Source organism: Trematomus bernacchii, unplaced genomic scaffold (genome assembly GCF_902827165.1).
Source record: "Trematomus bernacchii unplaced genomic scaffold, fTreBer1.1, whole genome shotgun sequence".
Lineage (NCBI taxonomy): Eukaryota > Metazoa > Chordata > Actinopteri > Perciformes > Nototheniidae > Trematomus > Trematomus bernacchii.
Window position 1 is genome coordinate 4,995,374 of NW_022987573.1, and position 24,180 is coordinate 5,019,553.

At 39.8% G+C, this 24,180-nt stretch overlaps 2 protein-coding genes across 2 annotated transcripts; both read left to right on the plus strand.

Moving 5' to 3' along the window:
- Positions 1-6,420, plus strand: LOC117479444 (calcium-independent phospholipase A2-gamma-like). The gene is made up of 9 exons (XM_034126391.1): positions 1-107; positions 1,136-2,652; positions 2,872-3,024; positions 3,116-3,273; positions 3,658-3,752; positions 3,851-4,022; positions 4,132-4,189; positions 4,395-4,589; positions 4,913-6,420. The coding sequence occupies exons 2-9, from the start codon at positions 1,225-1,227 to the stop codon at positions 5,369-5,371; spliced, it is 2,718 nt and encodes a 905-aa protein (XP_033982282.1). The 5' UTR covers positions 1-107; positions 1,136-1,224; the 3' UTR covers positions 5,372-6,420.
- A 3,576-nt stretch (positions 6,421-9,996) lies between these two features.
- Positions 9,997-23,684, plus strand: nfascb (neurofascin homolog (chicken) b). The gene is made up of 27 exons (XM_034126717.1): positions 9,997-10,028; positions 11,810-11,885; positions 11,986-12,091; positions 12,183-12,373; positions 13,024-13,146; positions 13,300-13,518; positions 14,033-14,144; positions 14,306-14,493; positions 14,567-14,698; positions 14,791-14,934; positions 15,159-15,270; positions 15,375-15,538; positions 15,622-15,769; positions 15,870-15,994; positions 16,079-16,180; positions 16,272-16,469; positions 16,693-16,763; positions 16,858-17,080; positions 17,617-17,732; positions 19,047-19,257; positions 19,377-19,499; positions 19,817-19,990; positions 20,081-20,212; positions 20,306-20,375; positions 21,268-21,279; positions 22,065-22,100; positions 22,530-23,684. Exons 1-27 carry the CDS (start codon positions 10,020-10,022, stop codon positions 22,759-22,761), a joined length of 3,549 nt encoding a protein of 1,182 aa, XP_033982608.1. The 5' UTR covers positions 9,997-10,019; the 3' UTR covers positions 22,762-23,684.
- The last annotated feature ends 496 nt before the right edge of the window (positions 23,685-24,180 follow it).

The window sequence follows — 24,180 nt, forward strand, 5'->3', positions numbered from 1 at the left end:
CATCGTGGTTCTCACTGTTTGTCAAAAGTGGTGTGCTGGATTTAGAAAAAACATAGATTTGCTTGAAGAGGAATGTGAAGACAGAAGAACTTGGTGTTGCATTTCAGGTAAATCTTCAGTGTGAGCCTTTATCTTTCATTTATTGTCAAGGTTAGAGTCGCTAAGCTACTTTGGTTCATGACCTTAACCTACTTAAGTGGAAACAATGTATGTGCATTGCCAAGCTGTTTCTATTTGTGAAGGCACCACCAAACTTGTATTTAATGCACTTTATTTTATAGTCATGGTGTTCACTCATATACTGATCGTTTATCTGTGTTCTTACATTTCCATATCACATTGCAGACATAGTAGATAAATGGGCAGAAGGGAGAGAGTTGTTTACATGTCATGTTCACTGATTTATTTGCTCTTAGGTTTCATGTTACATTTATAATGGGACACAGTTCTAAGAAAAAGCTGCAAGTGCAAGGTTATAGTGTAATATAATGTTTGTAGACAATCAGCTCACCCTGAAAACACACACCGTTACAAGTGACTTTTGCTCCTAAAAGAGGAGATATCGATAAAACAATTACCAATGTTATTATCTGAAGTGTGTGGTTTTACAAGCTCATTCATTTGTTGAAATATCATGTTCTTTATACATTATTGGATTTAAGTTATTGTACATGTAGTTTTACATGGAGAATGCATAACTTGATCCCCAAACTTTAATTTAGTGCCACCAGCAAGAAGACATTTTTTGTTGTCATTGAACTGTCACTGCAATGTTTGGATCATGAAATATTCAGGAATGTATGTTCCCCTAAGGATGAATGGTATTAACTGTTATTCCTAGATTTTTTATCAAGGACCAACACATTCAATTTCAATTATCAGCCTCAGCAGTACTTTGTTTAATGCTAATTAGCAAATGTTAGCATGCTTACAGGCTAAACTGAGATTGTGAACATGGAAAACATTAAACCTTCTGAAAATCAACATGCTACATTGTCATTGTTATTGTAATGGAGCTTGTTAGAATACTGACATTAGCAGATGTTCAAAGGATCACTTTGGCAATATAGTGTCATAGAGCTGCTATTATGGCTGTAGACTTTTTCTAATGCTTCTGTTTTGTGTTTTCCCCTAGATTCCTGTTAAAGACAATGCTACAACATAAATCAATGCAAGCTCAAGAGTGACATTTGATTGATTGCTGGGCACCACATCAGGTCAAACATGGGTCGCTACCTCGGCACCAACTTGTGTTCGAGTTCTGTGAACAAGACTTTGAGATCATACTGCAAAAGTAGGTACCTAATGAGCCTTCTTAGAAAGTACCATTGTCTCGCTAGAACACCGCCCGGCCTTGACCTACACAGATATTCACTGCTGACACATCCGCATCCATCAAGATTCACAAAAAGAACTACTTTAAAAAATGTAATCCACAGTGATACAAGCTCTGCCTCTAACAACTTCCTCAGAGATTTTACCAAAGAGCTTAATCATCTCCAGGTTGTGCGTTTTTACTCATCTTCCAATAGGAATACATTGAAACCTGAAGCTCCAATTGGGATCCTGGAAGAGACTCAGAAGAGTTTTCTTTTGAGTTCACTGGGAGGACGTTTTGGTCAATCATTTGAAAGATTGTCCAGACACATTAACATTTATTTCAAGCGAAAGGATGCTGAACCTTTGGCTGAAAATGACAGCCTTGTTGCCATTACTCCAGAACATCTTGGCAGATCACAGAGGCGTAGTATAAGTCAACGGGCGGCCAGAGAGCGAAATATATCGGAGGGCAAAGACACAACGCAGCCCATCAAAATCACAGACACACAGGAAAGCTCAGGAACAAGTCCTTCCACACAGGACTACTCTGGACTGCAACTATTTCATATCAGCTCTTTGGCAACCAAATTTGGTGAGAGCTACAGTTACGTTGCTAGTCACATTAACTCAGTATTTCCTGCAACAGCTCAAATGCAGGACAATTTGGAAACCATGTCTTCCACTAGGACAAACAGGAGGCTGGACAAGAGACAAATGCAAAACCCTTCCATCAAAGAGTCTAAGGAAGCTGAAATTCCTCAAGTCCAATCAGGTACTAATCAGGCAACAGTGGAACCAACCAGTGTCTCCAGCAGCTGGGAGGAGAGCTACCAACACTATGCAAGACACATCAATACTTATTTTGGTGCCAAGGTTACCAGAAAAGAAGACCATGATCTGTATAGGAGAGAACACATTTCTGTACAGCAGAAAAGCACTTATAAAGAACCCTTTTCAACACGGTCTACCTCACAAACTCAAAGTGCTTTGTCACAACTGGTGCCAGACGAACCTGCCATCGATGAAACTGGAGGCCTTTTCCACAGCAGCAGTAATACCACCAACTTTGGGGAGAACTACTCCCAAACAGGCGGTTATATCAATCAGTTTTTCTTTGGTCAAAGTAGAAAGGGTGAGGGTGAGGACATTGAAAGTAATCTCATAACGCCATTGGACCTTGGCTCTGCTACATCTGAAAGACCAAAGACTGCTTCCTTTTTAAACTACCTTCGACATCCCACAAGTGCCATCCCTGACTTTCTGGGTTCTTTGACCAAGACTCGTAAACCCAGACCTGCTATGACTTCACCGCAGCCAATGATGAATCAAAAGGTAAGTTGAGGTGACATGTTTAGTTATGTTTCAGTTAGAAACTGAACATATACAAAAAAGGAATTGTTGTCTAAAAAGCTGCACACTGTGTTTCAAATATCATGCTCTGACATGCCCTTCTTTAAATTGTATCGCATTGCTGGTGCTGTTACAGAAGCTACAAATAAACCAAACATGTTTGCATGTACATGAGTTTAATCTCTGGTTGCATGTTCTCAGTTTGTCCTGAGTCGGAGGCAGGCAGAGGAAATGGCACGAGGGTTTATTGGCACTCTGACCCAGACTTCATCTCCAGAAGATCTTACTGCCTGCTTGGCCGCACTCAATGAACACCTCATCTGTTACCCATCATGCAAAGCTGTAATGTGGCAGGTGTGTTGGAAGTAAAGCAATCACATTTACAAATGTTTAACAATCATAGTTTGACCTCAGTAAATTCATAAGGTTTGTGTCCGTTTTACAGGAGAAAATTGCAGTCACATTGTTGAGGAAGAGACGGACCTTCAGCGATAATGAAGAGCTTCAGAGCGCCTTGAGAGAAAGCATGGCGCTAATCGGCTACATGGATCCAGTCAAAGGTCGTGGCATCAGAGTGCTCTCAATCGATGGTGGTGGCTCAAGGTAAAACAAATGAAAGATTTCTAATGAATGAGGGCCCTGTCACATTACAGAGTGATCAGCACCAGAACAGCAATGTATGATTATTTTCAGTATCTAGAAATCCCTTAGTGTACTTCTCAATAATAGGTTGGAGTAATTTTTTTGTTATGTCCAAAAAACACCATAAAATAATAACAAAATGTCCATCAAGTCTTCAAATTGCATGTTTCATCTAACAAACAGTGATATATGTATAAAATAATTGTTTGTATAGTATCGATTAATCAATTCATTGTTTTATTATAACCCAGAGCACTCTTTACGATGGTCTCGATCTTGTACTTTTATACATACTCTACCTTTTCAACTCTTATATAATACATGTCATATTTTGTCTTTTTCCAGAGGTGTGGTGCCTTTGCAGGTATTAAAGATACTGGAGGCTGAGACAGGCAGGAAGATCCACGAACTGTTTGACTACATCTGTGGAGTGAGCACAGGTAACAAACATCAGAAATACCAACATTATGCTGTTCTTACAACATCTCAGTTCTTCAGCGTGTATCTCACTGGTGTTCTCTGCATGTCTTTACCTAAGGTGCTGTTCTGGCCTTCATGCTGGGTCTGGCTCATTTCTCTCTGGAGGAGTGTTCTGAAATGTACCGACGTTTTGGCTCTGAAGTGTTTCGGCAGAACCCGCTTGTTGGCACCGTGAAGATGGGATGGAGTCACTCTTATTACAACACTGAGACCTGGGAGAAAATACTACGGTATTCAATGAATATATGTTAATAACATACACACTGAGTTAAGTAAATTATCAACATATTAAAAAAATAATACAACCATGTCTGAATGCTCTGTTTTTATCCTGATTAGAGAAAAGATGGGAACTAGAATACTTATCGAAACGGCCAGAGATGAGTTGAGTCCCAAGGTAAGACACCATGGTGGTGGATTTGATTCAGTTTTACCATGAAAGCACTGATGATTTAATGTTGGATTAATGTTGCCTAAAATGCTAAAGCAAAGCCCACTACTGTGAGTTACAGAAAACATTTACAGGATTTGTTTTGCTTAAAGTTGCAGTTCGCACAAGTTTAGATTTTATTTGTACAGATTATATTGTTGGCATCTTTCAGGTTTCAGCAGTCAGTGCAGTGGTAAACTGGGGTACAAGTCCGAAGGCCTTCATCTTCCGCAACTACAATCACAAACCAGGCTCTCTCAGCCGCTATGCAGGAGGCTCAGCCTGCCAGATGTGGGAGGCAGTGAGAGCTTCATCAGCTGCCCCAGGATACTTCCAGGAGTTTCCTTTACAAAGTGACATTCACCAGGTAGGAAACTGTTGTAGTTCTGCATTATTTTATTCAGGATTTCCGTGAAAGTCTCAAAATGATACAACTAACGATAGAGAATAATTGTGGTAAATGTGTGATAAGGGAAAAAAATACTTTAGGTAGGGAGGGGGCAGAACCTTCTTTCACTTTTAAACAACAATACTTTTCCTACATTACATTGTTCTTTGGTATCTGTTTCAATGCAAGCTTTAAGTACATGCATCATTTAAGATCCTTAACCTCATTTGATGTTAAGTGGGAGCTATGCCCATTTTCGAAAACTTGTCCTGTACACTTTTTGATTCTGTATGTATTCATAGGATGGAGGAATAATCCTGAACAACCCCTGTGCCTTGGCTATCCACGAGAGCCGTCTATTGTGGCCCAACCAGCCCTTCCAGTGTGTGCTGTCCCTTGGCACCGGCCGCTTTGATAATGTCAAGAGGGGACCGGCCACCTCCACCAGCCTGAGGGCCAAAATCAGCAACCTGATCAGCAGTGCTACTGACACCGAGGGGGTCCACACCCTATTGGACGATCTGCTAGCTCCAGACGTGTACTTCCGCTTCAACCCCATGTTGAGTGCTATGGTGTCCCTGGATGAGAGCCGGCCTCAAGCCTTGGACCAGCTGCAGAGAGACACCCACAACTACCTGGAGAGAAACCGGCCCAAACTGGCGCGGCTCTGTTTGGTGCTCGGGGCGGAGCGTTCAGCTGCTAGCAAAACTAAGGACTGGATGAATGAGAGGGCCTGGGAGATGAAGCAGAGATGGGTGTGAGTAGGCACAGTATAGGGTATGTCTACACAAAGATGCGTAACCTGTGCACAGATGGACGTACGAACAAAAAAACACCCGGATGTACTGATTCAATTTGTTCAAGACCTCAAATGTGTTGCTTCAACTCAAAGGTCGTTTTAGCCTCGTTAGCACCAGGGAAATGTCAGTCTGCAACTTTGTTCACCACTTTTGGCCAGACTGATATTTCAACTACTTTTAGTTAAATGGCTGCTCAATATTGTGCAAATATTCATGGTTTGTAGAAAATGGAGCCTATTGAATTTAGTGAGCCTTTTTTTCCTCCTTTTAACACAACCATAATGTGATTTTGAGTGAAATGCACAGAAAATGTGTGCAGACTTAGTGGCAACGTCCGGGTCCGGAAGGTGAAGACATTGCAGTGCCTTACACCTGCATTCTTTATAATGACCAGCAGGGGGCGACTAGTTAAAACAGCAGTCTGGTTAAATAGAAGTCTATGAGAAATGACTTCACACTTGATTTATTACCTCAGTAATGATTTTCCGGGTCTATACATTTCATAAGTGTACATGAAACTGTTGTCATATCTTTATGCCTCAACTCTATTTTCTATTTATCAGCACTGCAAAAAAGGGTTTTCCTACACACACCTTTTTGTCTTAGGCATTTTTCTGTAAAACTTATAACATGTGCTGAACTCACTGTTACAAAGCCAGCTATTTAGACAAATTGTATTAAGTTAATATCTACTGATCAGTAGAACAACTTAGCTTTGAAGTTGTATAAGGAATGTGTCAAGTTTATAAGACAACCTCCAAAGCAACAGGGAAGCCTTGACGACTTGTTGAGATAGACACACAGAACAAATATGCACAATTAAAAAAAATATATATATATATCTGTATGCACTTTTTAACAAAGGTATGTTTAACATGCACATGTGAAATAATTCAATATCCCATTATTAATGGTGCACTTATTAGTGTTGTGGAATGTAATATTAGCTATAAACTATACATTTTCATGTAACATTACAGCTTATGTTTGATGTGATTGTGCTTGTGGCATATGAGTATTTATTTAAAAATAAATTAATATTTATGAAGACCCTTTTCATTGTTATTAAAAATGTTTTCCTTTACTAACTGCTTGAAACCATCACCACGTTTTGAATACTCAACCCACTGTCACCGTGGTCTTGGCTAATAATGTACGATTTTATCAATGAGGGAGAAGCCATCCAATCATTTGAATGTGACGGGTTAAATCTACTCCATGTGTGTGGAAACTGTGCCCTCCCTGTCAACAATGGACAGACTTTGTTCCAGACAGAAACGCTTTGTGTGAGAGTGTGTGCTTTCGTGCCAGCCAGAGTGGAGATACAAGGTCAGTAACCCACCCCCCTATCTAACACACTCTGCAAATCAACAGCACAAATGAAAAAAAGCACAACAAAAGAAAGAGAGAAGGAATTCTCTCTTAGCAAGCTGCAGTCGATCTAAACCTGATCCACCAACTAGTGCATGACATTTCACCAGTTTCATTTCTTTCCCCATCATTGTGGAGATGACGTCATACTTCTGTGTGGATTTCACAATGGTTTTATTATTATAGGCTCAGGCCCTGTGACCCAAGCTTGGGCCACGTGAGTCTCTGTTATCCCGCCTGTCACCTGCTTTAAACTGATGGTGGGACACAAACAACAGAGCGGCTGGAACAGGTGATGATGATGATGATGATGATGATGTGAATCTACTGTGACAAGATGAGAAGAGAGTAGGAGTCTGCTTTCACTGCAACAAGTGGAAAAAGGGATCAAGGAGCAGAGAAAACACTTAAACTTCACTCAAAGGTAGGACCCCAAACAATTACTACATTCTGCATGTTAATTACAATTGTTTTAGGATATAAAGCAATAAGTATTGAAGTGGATCAAGACATTTTAGAGTAGCATTGAATGTGACGCCATGCGAAGGAGTGAGTTATTTCTTGCAGCTGTCGCTCAAGACGGCTATCAGTGGAAGTCCAGGTTTTAATGATGTCATAGTCTGGGTTGAGAAGTGGGATGTGTCCACAACTCCATCAGCAGATTTGTATGAGAGTGAGCACACGCTTGTTAAGCTCTAACACCTGACATTGAGACGACTGGCATACATTTGCATCACTTTAGCACTGTTTCTATAAAAAAAAACGGCATTCCTCCTGTAGGCTTTTCTCAGCTGAATGGCCATGACTGTTTCCTCCTCTGAGGATATGCATGTGAAAGTTCAAATTAAATGTCTTAAAAAACGTAGGATAGGTTGTTACTGGTATTGAACATTAACAATTCAGGGGGTGTGAGTGCATTTGACTTTGTGAACTACGTATCTTGCTTAATAATGTTAAGAAACAAAATCAGTCTTCTTATAATCTGGGCTGACTATTTAAATGTCATTGATTAGTTCACCACTTTTGTCCAAACTGAAATATCTACATGAATGTAATGGATTGTGATCAAAATGATTATATCATAATCCTCAAATGATGAATTGGACTGAATTTCCTGTAGCGTCACCACAAGTTGGATGTTTGTGATTTTGACTGAAATCTCTTAACTAAAAAGATTAAACCTTTTTTCGACATTCATTTCCTCATAGGAATCAGATAACCTTATTTGTCTCAAGATGAATGGGAATAACTTTCAAAAACCCTTTACATTTCCTTATTAGTTCCACCATCATATCAACATTTTAATTGGTCCAATACTTTGATTTATGACCAGATAACTTCAAAACCACTGAAGTTACCCTCAGTCTCAGATTATTTTTAGTTTAGTTCTTATTGGCAATGTGGATATGCTAACACATTAAATAAAAATGATAAACATAACATAAATATAATAAAAAGGATACTGTACCTGCTAGACATTAGCATGTTGAAATGAGCATTTAGCTTCACGCGTTGTGACTAAGCACAGTCTCCACTAGCACAACTTCTTCTATTTACAGGATGTTTTTGAGATAAAGGTTGGGTTTACTCCTACCTAACCATAAAGTCTGAATCACAAGTTTGATAAAGAATAATGTTTTGACTGTGTCAGTGGTGATGACTCAATGTAGCACAGTGTCCTGGAGTGTCTCTCCAGCCTCTTCTTGTTCTCTTCCTGATGCAGTGACGTCAAAGTGCAAATGATAGGTGCTCCGAGTCTGAACAGGCAGCTTGTGCGGTCGAGTTCTCCCTCCCACATGCCATCTGCTTTTAGCCAAACCCTGGGCACACGTGCCAAAGGAGACCCGCGAGCATAGAGACCTTCTTGTCATCACTGAGCTGGCTCTGTCCGCCTCTCGGCCTCTTCACTGTGCAATCTGGTGCATGGCACTGATCACTGCTCACTGCCAGGCCAATGTATGGGGAAAAAAGCCCATTCTGAGAGCCAAGAAGCTAAACATGCCACTTCTGCTTTTGTTTTCCCTGTGAGTCAAGTCAGCTTGTCAGTTGTGAACACAGAGGAGGGGATCAGGGCCAGAGGATGCAGAGCCATGAGAGTCTTAATGATTCACGTCTCAAGTGGTCAGACACTCTTTCCAATGAGCATCATATTTATCCTAAATTCTTGAGAATAAAAATCTTGTTGACAAGCTTAATTTAATCTGTAGGCAGAGCTATCTCATTTTATACCCCCTCCTTCCCCAGCACCGAGCTATTGTTTAGCACATCAGCTGGTTTGTATAAGCAGCCCCGTGTGGATGCCTGAGAGCCCACACAGGTCGGGACTCTGTCGAAAGCAGGCTTTTGTTTAACTATAAAAGCTTCTCCTGTGACTTTGGCCTGTTTCTAGAAAAGAAAACGGCTTTCCTTCTGTAGGACTTTCTCAGCCGAATAGCTATGACCTGTTCCTCCTCTGAGGCATGTGTATGTGTGTGAAGATGTCAAATGTCTTACAAAACATAGATTAGGTCCTAATTGGTATTGAAAATTCAAAATACAGGAGGTATGATAAGGGAGTTTAAGATGTGTAATTTCCCATCAGAGAATGTCAAACTCTTGTTTAGAAAGATGTCCTTCCATTTTTCAGGACTATTGCGCTGGAGTCATGTGACTGTCACCACATATCTCATATGTGAAATTAATATGAGAGAAACAAACATTGCTTTCATACTCTGTTCCCCGGTTCTCTCCAGTCAACAATGAAGCCCACATTTTGATGTCATCAAAACCAACAGGAATGCTCTTGTTGCTTCGATAGATATGCATCAGGCTGAAATGAAAAGCCATGCTCTTTTTCAGTACAAATCATATAAAAGTCCCTAACTGTGGAATTAATAAATCCTAACTTTTACAGCTTAAGGACTTCAGTTTGTTAACTGTGTGAACAAACTTTGTGACTGTGTTTGATTGAGAGGGATTGTTCAGACAGGCTCATGGGAGCTGGGTCAGAACAGTGAAGGGATGTGGGTGAGGAGTAGGTGGTGTATGGCGCTCATTCATTATTCATAAGCTGGGTAGGCATGAGTGTAAGTGGCAGTGACAGAAACTCTATTACTGAAGTGTATCAACTCCTCTAGGGTTCTTGAGCTGATTTTTGAGGCTTTAATTGGTATACTGCACAAACAAGAATAATTTGGATTTATCGCTGCATTGGGGAAGCCACAGAGATGGGGAGGAGAGAGCCCTGATTTGACTTTAAATGAGAGAGGTAGGTACTGACAACTTTTTGTTCTAACACGACTTGTGGTTCATTGCATATTACCACCAGTATTAATATGGTGAAAGGAATTATAAGACACTTTTTACTCCTGTTGATAATAAGCTGTGTGAAGATAATATGATACAGCAGTGTGATTTAAGTTGTTGAGATGTCAGTGGTGTAAATAATTAAGTACATTAACTTAATCATTCTACATTTTTAAGGTACTTGTACTGTGGTGTTTTAATTTGATGGGACTTTATTTTTATTTTCCACTACGTTTAAAAAATGCTTTTTTTCTCCATAGCATTTACAGTAGTTTTGTCAAAAACTGTGAAAATGCTTCATTTCATTTCAAACCTTTATTTAACCAGATTGGTCCCATTGAGATCATAGATCTCTTTTTCAAGGGAGACCTGCAGCATATAGGTTCCACATGAAACATAAAACAATAAAGGACATCATACATTATATTTACAGGATACATTTACATAGTTATAGACATTTACAAGTACCCATAGTATCAACGAGCATTTCATTTAGCCTAGCTTTAAAAACATGCAGAGGAATGAGATTGCTCAGTTTCAATTCTTGCTGAAGATTGTTCCAAGCAAGTGGAGCTGCGCACATAAAAGCTGTCTTACCTAAGACAGTCCTTGCTCTACATCTAACAATACTACATCATGCGATCTCAGACAATAGCTGCTTGCAACTCTCTGTGTTATCAGAGAGCAGATATAATACGGGAGTTTACCCAACAAAGCTTTATAAATAAACGTGTACCAATGACTGAGCCTCCGTACAGTAAGTGATGGCAAACCTGCCTTGGCATACAGGGTACAGTGATGTGTAAGTGCTTTACAATTTGTGACAAATCTCAGTGCACTGTGATAGGCGGCATCTAACTTGATCAGGTAATGGGCAGGTGCATTCATATAGATCAGATCACCATAGTCCAGCACAGGTAAAAAGGTCACAGTGACTAGCCTTTTTCTGGCTTCAAAAGAGAAACAGGACTTGTTTCTGAAAAAGAAACCTAGCCTAACCCTCAGCTTTTTAAGCAGGTTATTGACATGAAGTTTAAAAGTAAGACAATCATCAAGCCAGATACCAAGGTATTTATAACAGGCAACCACTTCTAGTACTTGTCCTTGCATATAAATTACAACACATTATTACATATTGAACAACTGATTTCCAACTGTTTTGTTGTATGGCCTCATACTCTGGGTCAAATGTTTCACAAAGTGTTGAAAGGTTCACCTAATAGTGATGCCCCTCTATCTGTTTGTCTCTCAATGTTTATTCAATTATCCAATATGTAACAAAAAGAGAAAGCTTAGAAATAAATTACAAAAAGTATACATATTTATGTAGCAGAACCTTGTTACTCTTCTTTTTCTCCAATGAATCATCTCAAGACTCGTCATATCGACCTTGGGCCTCGACTAACAAACTGCATTAATTAGTTAAAATATTCACACCACAACAAGAAACAGTAAACATCACACTTTTGTGCATGTTTTATAACAAATTTAATTTGAATTCATATATAATGGAACAACTATCAGAGGATCAATTCTTCTTCAGAATGAGTGATTTTACTTTTGATAACTTTATTTACATGCTGATAGTATGAAGAGCTTACATTTGTTGTAAGAAATTGTGTATTTTCGCAGTATTGACATTCATTTGAAAGTATTGTACAGTAGATATCTTCTTTTTTCATTCATGTTGTGAACAGCAGAGTTGGTGAAGTAAATGTTCCTGTGTTTCCATGCTCTGTAAAGATGGGGACACTGGTCGAACCAGCGCTGCTGTTGCTTCTATGGCACAGTGTTTGGGCTTTTGACATCCCTCTGGAAGGTGAGTGTGTAACTAAAATTGCACTTTGTAATTTGTGATTTATCTTGTATTACCATTGACATTTCTAATACCCTGAGCTGATTTATTTCTCTGTCTGCAGTGAGGCAGCCCCCAACCATCCTAAGGCAGTCAGTGAAGGATCATATTGTAGACCCTAAGGACACCATGGTCATAGAATGTGAAGCCAAAGGAAACCCTCACCCTATGTAAGAGCTTATATAGCCCAGTGAACTGTGGTATTTATATCTGCAACACACCTCATTGTTTGTTCCTGTCTTTCTTTACAATTTCCTGAAGTTTCTCATGGAGGCGTAATGGGAAATACTTGAACGTGGCACGTGACTCTCAAACATCGATGCGCAGGCGCTCAGGGACGCTGGACATCTATGCCTGGAACAATCCAGAACAGTACGAGGCCGAGTATCAGTGCATCGCCTCCAATGAGTATGGATCGGCATACTCCAGCAAAATCAGACTACGACTATACAGTAAGATCAGTATTGGGGCTGTAAGGGAATATTTGTTTGTTGCTATTTCTTTATATGCAGCACTGCACAGTGACCTACTGTTATTCAGTGACACTACATAGGTACAATAAGGTCTTTATTTTTCTCATACTGCCTGTGCTGCAGCACCTCTTTTCAACCTCTGTCTAAAACACAGCTCAGTCTGCTCTGATTGGTAGCTTGCCGGCTCTGTTGTGATTGGTCAACTGCTTAGAGATGACCCGCTCCTTAGCCTATCACGTGCAATGTGGTGGAGCGCTAGCCAATAGAAGCACAAGTGTAACATAGTGATGTCACAGTGTTACGAAAGGTAAACAAAGGAGTCCAATGGAGACGTTTCAGGCAGGGGGGCAGTGTGGGGAAGGTAAACTCACTGTCAAGGGAACTTTGGGATTCAAGCCTTTGCAGACCATTTACATGCACTAAAAACCTTTATAACATACTACAGGAAAGGGAAACCCCCTAAAACGCATAATAGGGCCTCTTTAATCGTTTTTGGACAACAATGGAGTCTATGGTCCATAAACTAAGTCAGGTTCCAGCTCCAGAGGCAATACATGTCAGTAGGTTCAACTCATAAACACATTATTATACGGTAGTTTATTAACTGCTCACACATCTACCTTTTGTAGGAGCTCCTGTGTGGCCGAGGGACATTCTGGAGCCATTGACGGTCAGCGCTGGCTTGCCTCTGGTCCTGTCCTGTGACCCGCCACCAGGCCCGCCCAAACCTGAAACCTACTGGATGTCCAGCTGTAAGTGTTCCACCATAGCAACAAATTATTCAATGAAGCCTTATTATGCCTAAACAGGGGGACATTTTAATGAAATGCCAAACACCCAAGCTATTTTAAAGCTGTTGAAATGCTTCTCCAGTACTTGTTTTTTTACACCTTGTTTTATTTCAGGCTCGTATGCGAGACCATTCAACTGGCCCATCCAGACGGCTACCCCCACCATGCAGCCCGTGCGGCCGGACCGCAGGATATCCATGGGAGTTAACGGAGATCTGTACTTCTCTAACATCCTGTTCAACGACTCTGCTGTTGATTACTGCTGTAATGCACGCTTCCCATACAGAAATGTCATCCAGCAGAAGATGCCCGTTGTTGTTAAAGTTATTACCAGTGAGTATGACTGTCTGTCCACCAGAACTTGGCATTAATTCAATATGAGAAGTCTTTAAATGGATTGTGATGAAAAACATATGACAAAATATTGTGATAAATGATTTTGTTGTCTAAATTGGTAATCAAACGCTATTAAATCAATATAGAAACACACCAGGTCCAGGCTTGAGTTGAGTTGTAACGGTTTACACTCACATCTGCTCTGTTCATCTACTGTATACTACCTTGACTACTAAACAAACTGACACTAATAACATTCATTTGTAATGTCTTTTTACTATTCAATCCCTGTGGAGTTGTGGTTAGTTTACCTATAAACGGGACCTTTTGTTTTATTCCAGACTATATCCTATAAAAGACTACTCGTTGGCTCCAACTAAACATACTAACTGTGGTGAGTGTGGGCTCTGCTTTAGCTCTCATCTCTTTTTTTCTGAGTTAACTTGGTTCACAGTCACACAGGGTTAATGAATGCTTGTGTTACTAGTAGTTCTGGTTTGTTCCTCTGCAGCTCGTACAGTGGCCGAGGCTGCCCCCACCTGGCTGTCTCCCACCGGCTCTTCCAGCTCCATACTGGTCCTGCAAGGGGAAGAACTGCTCCTGGAGTGTATCGCTGCAGGAGTGTGAGTGTCACCCAAAGATCACAAGACATACTGTCGCTGCAGGCCTTTTATTAAAAATATAATATTCAATGCAGCTGTTTAAAAGAGCCAGAGTGTTTGTTCAGTTTCTCTTTAGTATGTCTTGACTTTGAATTCTGAAAGCCTTGTTTATCTTCATCAAGGCCAACTCCTCATATTACGTGGACCAAGAATGGTGACGACCTGGGAGTGACACCACGAATGAGAGTAAGAAACTTCAATAAGATGATTCAAATCCCAAAGGCCTCTTTTGATGATGTGGGTGAATATGGCTGCACTGCCACCAATAAGCTTGGATACATAGAGCACACAATAACCGTCAGGGTCAAAGGTAAGACATACTTTCAGATATGTTACTGACTGCACAATAATGTGGAAAAAACTAAAATTCTTCTGTCTGACAGCCGCTCCTTTCTGGCTGGAAAAGCCCACTGATTTGGTCTTGGCTCCGGAGGAAAATGGACGCCTGGTGTGTCGTACTGATGGCGCTCCTCGTCCCACTGTCAGCTGGTTCATCAACGGGGAACCCATTGAAAGTATGTGTTTTAGAGATCATCTATCACTATCACTATCACTATCTTTTTGTATGTATACATGATTAACCTTTAGTGTTTTTTTTCTTCTCTAGCTGCTACACCGCAGGCTAACAGACAGGTCTCAGGAGACACACTGAATTTACGCAGTGTGACCGTTGAAAACACTGCGGTCTACCAGTGCAACGCTTCCAATCAGTTTGGCTACTTAATGGCCAACGCTTTTGTTAACGTGTTACGTAAGTGACCACTCTTTGAATAACATTTACAGTGTCAAACATTGTTTTCAGTCAGCCATGAGTTGTGGAAGATTTTGAAATGTATACCAAGGGTTCATCAATTTAATAAATGTTTTAGTCGTTCACACAAATACATGTATACGTTTATACCTTTTGATGACAAAACGTTTATGTTAAAAAAAACATACAGGTTTGAATTTTGTTGTACTATTGTTGTATTTTAGATGCAACGCCGCGTATTCTCGGTGCCAGGAGTGACCTCGTCAAGGTGATAGAGGGAAGACGTACCCTCTTAGACTGCCGCTACTTTGGCTCTCCAGTGCCTGAATTGCGATGGTGAGAACACACACTGTATGACATTTAAATGCAAATAGTGTGTTTACACAACTGCTCACAGCTCGTGTGTTTGTATGTGTGTGTTTATGGGTCTGCTCACACAGGTCCAAATATGGACAGGGGGCTATTGAAGGAAATCGTTTTAGGACGCTTGGTAACGGGACTCTGGAGATCAAAAGCACACAGGTAGAGGATCAGGGAACCTACGTGTGTATAGCCAGCAACGTCGCAGGAAGAGATGAGAGCCAAGTCCGAATAGAGGTCAAAGGTGAGTGTCACACTGTTTCATATGAATAATCCTTTAATTTCTTTATTTATGTGATCTATATTGTTTGAAACCCCTCTTCTCAGAGCCCACTCTAATTGTTACAAGACCACAAAATATGAAAGTCATGCGAGGAACAGATGTGCGCTTTGAGTGTGAGGTAAAATCAGATCTCACTACTCCTGTCACAACCACCTGGATGAAAGACAAAAGACAGGTCACTCTTGGCTGGAGGTACGTCTTTTAGTTTATCAATTCTATTAAGGTACACACCAAAAGACCATTTTTGTTTTTGTGGAAACCCTTGACAATTATTATTCTCTTGTTACCTCAGACTCTCTCTGGATGAATCGAATCTGATCATTACTAATGTAATCAGAGGCGACGAGGGCAATTACACTTGTGTCATCAAGAGTGAACTGGAACAGAAGTCTGCCTCAGCACGCCTAATGGTGATGGGTATGCCATGCTTATATTAAAAGACATTTCAGCAACCATGAGACATGTTCGGCTCTTTGTTTGTTCACATATTTTTCTTTGTAGACCGTCCAGATCCTCCCACTAATTTGGAGCTGTCAGATCCATACGAGCGCACTGTAAGACTCAGTTGGACCCCTGGAGACAGCAACCACAACCCTATAACAGGTAAGATCTGAAAAACCCTTTAAGCATTATTGTTTTGAGGGAATTCTCGTTTTATTTACCAGACATTTTCTCCATTTATTGTTTGCTACAGAGTACTTAGTGCAGTTTGATGATGATGACTGGTTGCCTGGCAAGTGGAAAAACCTCTCGACGTACCCAGGGAACCTCAACTCTGTCATTCTTCATCTCACCCCGTTCACCTACTACGAGTTTCGGCTCGTCGCTATTAATGACATCGGAATGAGTCGCCCTAGTCGTCCATCTACGCGCTTCCAGAGCAGCGGTGCACGTGGGTTTCATTTTCCTGAAATTCATTATTGTTATCAGACACATTTAAGGCTAGCAAAATATTATGTCTAACATATAGCACATTTATTTTATATAAGTATATTGTACTGTATGTTGCACAATTGCAGGCCTGGTTCTTTTCCAACAACTAGACTGTAGCTTGTAATGTTGAGTTTTACCTTCAAAGCTACTGATCTCAACTTTGCATTTGTTTCCCTGTACAGCTCCAGATATAGTCCCAAAGAACTTGAAGGGTGTGGGTACATGGAGGAATAACATGGAGATCAGCTGGGAGGTAATTAACCCATCAAAAATGTAAAGTTACAGTCTCCCCTTCATCATGACTGTTGAATATTTTCCTTTACAATGAAATCGAACTGTGCTTTCAGTCTCTGAGCTACAGAGATTGGAACGGGCCCCATCTGAAGTATCTCGTGTGGTGGAGAAGGAGAGATTCCCGAGAGGAGTGGAAGAATGCCACCACTAAATGGGTGAGGTACTACATCTACGATGCTGATACCTTCACTCCTTACGAGATCAAAGTGCAGGCTGTCAACGACTTCGGCCTGGGTCCAGAGTCTCCTGTTGTCACTGGTTACTCTGGGGAAGACCGTAAGTACTCAAATCCTGCACTTTGCGATATAGAAAGGACGTTTGACTTGCCCTTCTGTAATTACATCATCTCATTGCGCTCTCTTCTTCTGCAATATTTATATATATATAATATTATATCATATTTGCAACTGTTTACCTTAAAGAATACGTCTTACATTTGCCTCAAAGTAGTGCCTATTTATTTTGCTGTTTTTTTTTTTATGTTGTGTTTAATTTTGATGGACACTTGACATTTATTTTCCTTGAATTGTTTACCCTCCTATTAGTTATTCCCTACTTTTTAATAAGAAGCTGTTCAATAACCTTTTTTCCAATAGGTTATTTGTTAAAGTATACACTTCTATGTTTACAGTTACTACAACTGTAATCTGAATCTTAATCAACATGGTCAATCATGGTTTGAGATATCTACACAACTCAGTGTGATTTTAACACTCATCTTTTTGTGTATTTTCTGTTCACATTTTGGCTGAGTTTTCCTTCCCATCACCTCTTTGTGTTCACTGATAAGCAATTACCTCTGTCCTCCTCAGGTCCCTTAACGGCACCCCTGAACCTGAGAGTGTCTGAAATCGAGAGCACTCAGGTGACTTTGCACTGGGACTCTGTGACACGCGGCGATATGCAGGGAGAACTGAAAGAATACAAGGTGCGTCTATTGGGAATTTAATATTTTACTTATATCATATTATTAGATTGATAGACGACAATATACCCTTATGTTATAGGGCAAATGTACGTCATCGGTGGATTCCACTGTTTATGATGGCAAATCAAATGACTTCAATGAGCTAGATAACAGAGCTTGTTTATGTTTAAGTGTGGAAAGTAGTAATAACCATTTATGTATTGCCTTGTTGAGGCTGTAAAATAAGGGCTAGACTAAGGTCGGGGTCAAGATTACAGTTTAGTTGAAACTGAAAGAGATGAAGAGACCCAGACAATGTATAATCATGTGACCGAAGAGGTTGGATTCCAAATCACTGTAAGCACTGAGTTTAATAATGCTTCATTAAGCATGAAATTCACAATATTATTATATGATATAATATATAAATTCACAAAGAACTTGAACTTGATATGCTTAAGACACAAAACCATATCCTGATAGCAAACTCAGGATCAAACTGTTATAAACACTATAACACTTAATGAATAATTGATTATGTAAAAAGACATTCCCTAAATGAGACAAAATGACAAAATTCAATACAAACAGGTATTTAATATTCACTCCATGAAAATTCATTGTATTGTTTGTTATCTCATATAACACTTCTAAAAAAATAATGGTTAATTTTAAAGAAGCCCTATTTTGCATTTGGGTGATTTTCCCCAGTCCTGTTGTGTGTTATTTAGGTTTGTGTGCATGTAAATGGTCTGCAAAGGCTAAAATCCAAAGTTCCCTCCAGAGGGAGTTTCTCCTCCACACTGCCTGAAACGCCTCCATTGGAATCCTTTATTAACTTCAGTAACATGGTGACATCACTATGTAACACTTGCACTTCTATTAGCTAGTTATCCAACACATTGTACGTGATGGGCTAAGGGGCGGGACATCTCTAAGCGGTTGACCATTCACAACAGAGCCGGCCTGCTAACCAATCAGAGTAGACTTGGCTCTGGTTTCAGACACGCAGTATGAGAACAAATAAAGACCTTTTTGAGCATTAAAGCATGTAAAGTGTCACAGTAGAGGCACAGAATACTAATATGAATTATTATAGGGACTCTTTAAATGTTAAAAGCGGAGCCGATAGTGTTACTTGACAAAGAGAAAACCTTTTGAAGATAAAGTGTCGTTTATTGGCATGCAGAAGTTATTTGACCAAATAAATAATATGCAATGTTATAAAACAAATCATGAGCATACATAAAAATACCTTTTTAAAATACCTTTTTAAAAGACAGTGTGCAGGAGTTCATAATGAAAATGCTCAGTGTGTTGCTTCTCATCAATCAGGCTTACTTCTGGAGGGACAGCAGCCTGCTGAGGTGGCAGAGAGTCAACAGAGGGATGAAGTCTAGATCTTTTTTAGTTAATGATCCGGAGCCGTCGGGGGTCCTAACTGAACTCATCCCCTATAGCAACTACAAGCTGTATATAGTGGTGGCCAACAATCGATATGAAGGGCCGCCCAGTAATAACATACACTTCTCAACGCCGGAAGGAGGTAAGAAAAGTCACTCATTAACCATCCAAAAAACAAGAGCAAAAGCACATTGAAATCATGAATGAATGTTTACTTCCAAAGTTTATGTGTGCTGTCTCCTGCTGTGTTTTTGTCTGTAGTACCATCCACTCCCACATCCTTTAGGATCCAACAGCGACATCTTGACAGTATTTATGTCGACTGGGACCTGCCAGCCGAACCCAACGGTATCATAACTGGATATTTACTCAAGTATCAGACAGGTACGTCATCCAAGCCTCAGGAACATTCAAATCATTTAGCATATTGCCTAGAAGAAACAGCAACCTTTAATAACATAAAACAAAGCTGTTAATTTCACTGAATCTGACAAATAACACTTCGGTCCCTGGTAGCACATAATAGCACAATTTAATATGCACTCAAAGACCAAAATACCACTGAAGTATGTTATAGAAAGGTTAATGAACACTTGTGTGGGCCCTTTCCGAGCAGGTAAGCTACATAATGGTGTTGTTGTGTGCACTCTACCTGCATCAAGAGACCTCTAAGCACACTTGAATTCCCACTCTCTCCACAGTGAATGCCTCCAGGGGAGAGGAGGAGCGGGTTGAAGAGTTCACTCCAAATATAACAAGTTTCTCACTCCGGCGATACGACCGCTACACCCGATACAGATTCTCTGTGGCCGCACAAACTCGGCTCGGGATAGGGGACTGGCATACGGAGGAGTCACTGCATTACACCACAGAAAGTAAGATCAACACATATGATGGCCTGCCACATAAACACATGTAATGATGGCCTATGTATTTACATTTGTTTGTTTATGTGTGTGTCTCAGTATATGCACAGGATCAGGTGGACATCACCACTCAGGGCTGGTTCATCGGGATAATGTGTGCTGTGGCTCTCATCGTGCTCATCCTACTCATCGTCTGCTTCATCAAGAGGAGCCGAGGGGGGAAATACCCAGGTACAGCGGTGATACTTTATATTATATTACTTTATAATGTCCATGAGCAACACACTGTTTCTGATTTTACAGTGTACTTTGCTTTAATTTCAGTACGGGAAAAGAAAGACATTTCATTGGAACCAGTGGATGACAAAGATCAGGAGGGATCGTTTGACTACAGGTAAGCATTACAGCAGACAGTTGCTGGAATAAACACAAATAAAAACACATACTCAATGCAAACTTAAAGGTGGGGTACGTAAGTTTGAGAAACCGGCTCGAGATACACTTTTTGTTATATTCCATGGAATGCTCTTAACATCCCGATAGCAATGAATATCTTAAGTGCTTTGACAAAAAATCCATCTGTGGAAGCCGTAATACTGTAAAAAGCACGACCAATCATTTTAGCCAGCCCGGCTAAAATAACTGGATGGCCTACCTGCCTGTCAGCCTTCCATCTGTGCACAAACTTATCTCGTGCCCTCATTGGTCATGTGCGCGTTCGTGTGTGTTGGAGGAGGGGCTCTGTAAGGAAGTGGCAGATTTTCTCCGGTTGTGTATTTTCAAATTCTAGCGATCTCGAGCCGGTTTCTCAAACTTACCTACCCCACCTTTAACTGATGGAACAAGAGAACAAATATTTTAGCACATCTTATTTACCAAACTGTTTTCCCCAAAACTTTTTTATTTTCCAAATTGTGTTATATCTTGTACTATTTTAAAATATAGTAGTATGCTAATACTCAACACTGAATATATAATTTATCATTATGTTTCCTATAACAATGTACAGAATAATTATTAAAAAATGACTTATATTTGTGCATTTACATCCATTTGCTCTGTAGCTGTGCATGAGCTGTGTGTTTGGGGATTTCAATCTTGCAACCCTTATGTCTGGTGCACAGGTACAAATCAAATCGGATGACAATATTTATGGCCTTATTTGTGATAACTCATAATCATATTATTTTCTGTTTTTTTACCTTTCTATTTACTCTCCCTTTTCTATCTAAACCTTTATTCCCTCCCAAACCTCAACCCTGCTCTTTTCCCATGAATCACTCAAGGTCTCTTGAAAGGTAGGAAATACTAAATATTGACACGTTGAATGCATGGGTTGTTATTTATTCATTTGTAAATGCAGTGTGTACTCTACAGCCTTACAAGTAGTTTATTTATAGCAGAATATTTGAACTGTTTCAATCATGTTATGAGTGGATCACATCAGTCCGGTTCTGAAGTCTTTACACTGGCTTCCAGTCGACCAAAGAATTGATTTTAAAATACTATTGCTAGTTTTTAAATCACTAAATGGCTTAGGACCGAGGTATATAAACGATCTCCTGCATAACTATGAACCATCCAGGGGTCTCAGGTCCTCTGGGTCGGGTCTGCTCTCTGTTCCAAGAATAAGAACTAAACATGGAAAAGCAGTGTTTAGCTATTGTGCCCCGACAATCTGGAACAAACTGCCCGAATCATGCACGTCCGCTGAAACACTTCCTATTTTCAAATCCAGACTAAAAACATATCTATTTGCCGCTGCTTTTAATTGAGCTGTTCATACTCACACTGCAGTATGCCTTTTATTCATGTATTCTGTACCGGCTGTGTTTATTTATTTATTTCATTATCTTTGCTTTTTTATGCCTGTTTTTAAATGCCATTTAATAATGTGTTTATGCTGTATTTATTCTTGAATGTCTTTTGTTTTTATTTTGTAAAGCACTTTGAATTGTCGCGTGCTGAAAGGTGCTATATAAATAAAATTGCCTTGCCTTGCCTTGCCTTGGATGATCAATGATATGAGATAAAGTAATTATTAACAAATAATGATCTAATACAATCTCTCTTCATATTTTAGGATAGCACGTATCTCCACTCTTCCTTACCCCCGACGGTACGTACAGTACATTAAAATGTTTAATGTTTTTAAATGTTAGGGTTTATCCTTTCTGTCTTCCTGTGCTGACATAATGCACTAAGATTAGGGTCGGTGTGATATGGAAAAATGATAATGATATTGTTGACCCAACACCTCAATATTGGTATTGTGAGAATTTTATATGGGTTGCTTTTCCCAAATATTTTCTAAATAATAGTCGTTATAGATTTAGATAATATTAATTACAAAATTCAAATGAAAGAGCAGCTGGACAGTCTGATAGGTTCAAAATGTAACATCTATTGACTGAAATGCAATTTAAACCCAGGGGGAAACACTTATGCCATATTAAGATATCAAAAATCTTAAAATATGTGCAACTCCGCTTGTTTGGCGGAAGTGTACAAATGCGAGGAGGTAATTCTAGTTTGCATTGTTTTGTAGAGAGGAGGAAAGAGGGCTTCAAAGAGGCCAGCCGTCTATAGAAGCGATAATGAAGCGATCAGACAGTGATGACAGTTTGGTGGAGTACGGCGACGGAGGCGAGATACAGTTCGACGAGGACGGCTCTTTCATCGGCCAGTACACAGGAACCAGGAGAGATGTCAGGGAGTTGGACTTTGGAGGAAGTCTGGAGCTCCACTCTCCGATGAATACCATCTACTCCCTGGCGTAAAACTCAAAGTCGAACTACCTTTCTCTTTTTCAGAAGACTTTGCCGTGTTTGTACCAGCCACCTTTAATTAAAACGTTGGGGTGCTTGTTGTTTGTCAGCAGGAGGGAACAGCTGGAGCCTGAGGTGCTGTAACCCTCAGACAGAGCGACTTTCATGCATTTAAAAAAAGAAAATGGTGGAATATTTGGGACAAAACTAGAGATGAGATCCTTATTCATCTGATGGAACGCAAGCTATATGTTTTGTGATTCATTTCTTGTAAATACAACAGCTGTGTGTTGTGTGCATACGCATGAGTTCATGTTCAGTTATCCTCACAATGGAGAAACACTGGCTGCACATCAGAGAAGACAGAAGTGGATCAATTTATCATGTTGATAAAAGACGTTGCCGAGACCAACTTAACTATTTTTATTGCATATTTTTCTTCAAGCTAATTTCAATAATGACATTTGTGTGTTTGAAATAGGGGCAGCAAACCATATTTTAACAATCATAGTGGATTTGGATTGCATACTTATTTTGTATGCATTAGTTTATGGTGTAATGTGAGAGTATAAAGGTGTGGTCGGTGATAGGTGAAGGACATGTCCAGGAATCATCTGCCACTTGTGCTCTGCTCGAGGGCAAGAGGTAAAACCAATATCAGGAATCAGCAAGCAGCCATAAACCAGCGCTAAAATCAGCAGTTGCTCTTGTTTCTCTTTGAACCTGCTTTAAACTCTAAATCATAATTTTTTATGTCATCATTTAGTTTATTTGACCCCTAACATCATCTATGTATTACTACAGTTATGTCCTATATGTAAATAAAGTGGAACATATTTATTTCTACCATGTTTGATATGACTCCTGATGCTAAATGCAGCTACTCTATAATAAACCTGATAAGGAGGTTATTCAATCTTCTTTAAATATAATAACTGGTTTTGAACTGTTTGCAGGTGTCTATGTGTAAACCCTCAGTTCATAACATTTGGTGAAATATCAGAATCCCTAATTTGATTAAAAGGTCCCCTATTATACTGTTTTTCATCAATATATTATAGGTCTCAGATATATACAAAACATTTCTCTGAAGTGTTTGACTCCAAATACCTTACCTTGGTTGGTGATTGACTAATGGTTACACAAGCCAAAAAATCGTTATGAAATCATAAAGTGGCCAAAATCTGATCAGCTCATTTTCAGACAGGTTTTTATATAAATGGATCAGGACAAAAAGTGAGTGAATCTTTTTTCCTGAAACTTTCAGAATCTCTTTACACGGAGGGGACACATGTTTATGTATACAATTCATGAAAAAGTTGATTTTGCATAATTGGTGACCTTTAAAAGTTCAAATGAATAGTTACAGGAAATATACCACACTTATGTCACTGCCAACTTATCTTAGCATCAAGACTATAAACAGAGAGT

Bases quoted from the DNA above. Each gene is read 5' to 3' on its own strand.
- LOC117479444 (XM_034126391.1), top strand. From the start codon at position 1,225: ATGGGTCGCTACCTCGGCACCAACTTGTGTTCGAGTTCTGTGAACAAG. The intron at 3,025-3,115 runs GTGTGTTGGAAG...TCCGTTTTACAG, and splicing joins GCAAAGCTGTAATGTGGCAG to GAGAAAATTGCAGTCACATT. The intron at 3,753-3,850 runs GTAACAAACATC...TCTTTACCTAAG, and splicing joins CATCTGTGGAGTGAGCACAG to GTGCTGTTCTGGCCTTCATG.
- nfascb (XM_034126717.1), top strand. The intron at 11,886-11,985 runs GTGAGTGTGTAA...CTCTGTCTGCAG, and splicing joins TTTTGACATCCCTCTGGAAG to TGAGGCAGCCCCCAACCATC. The intron at 20,213-20,305 runs GTACAGCGGTGA...CTTTAATTTCAG, and splicing joins CCGAGGGGGGAAATACCCAG to TACGGGAAAAGAAAGACATT.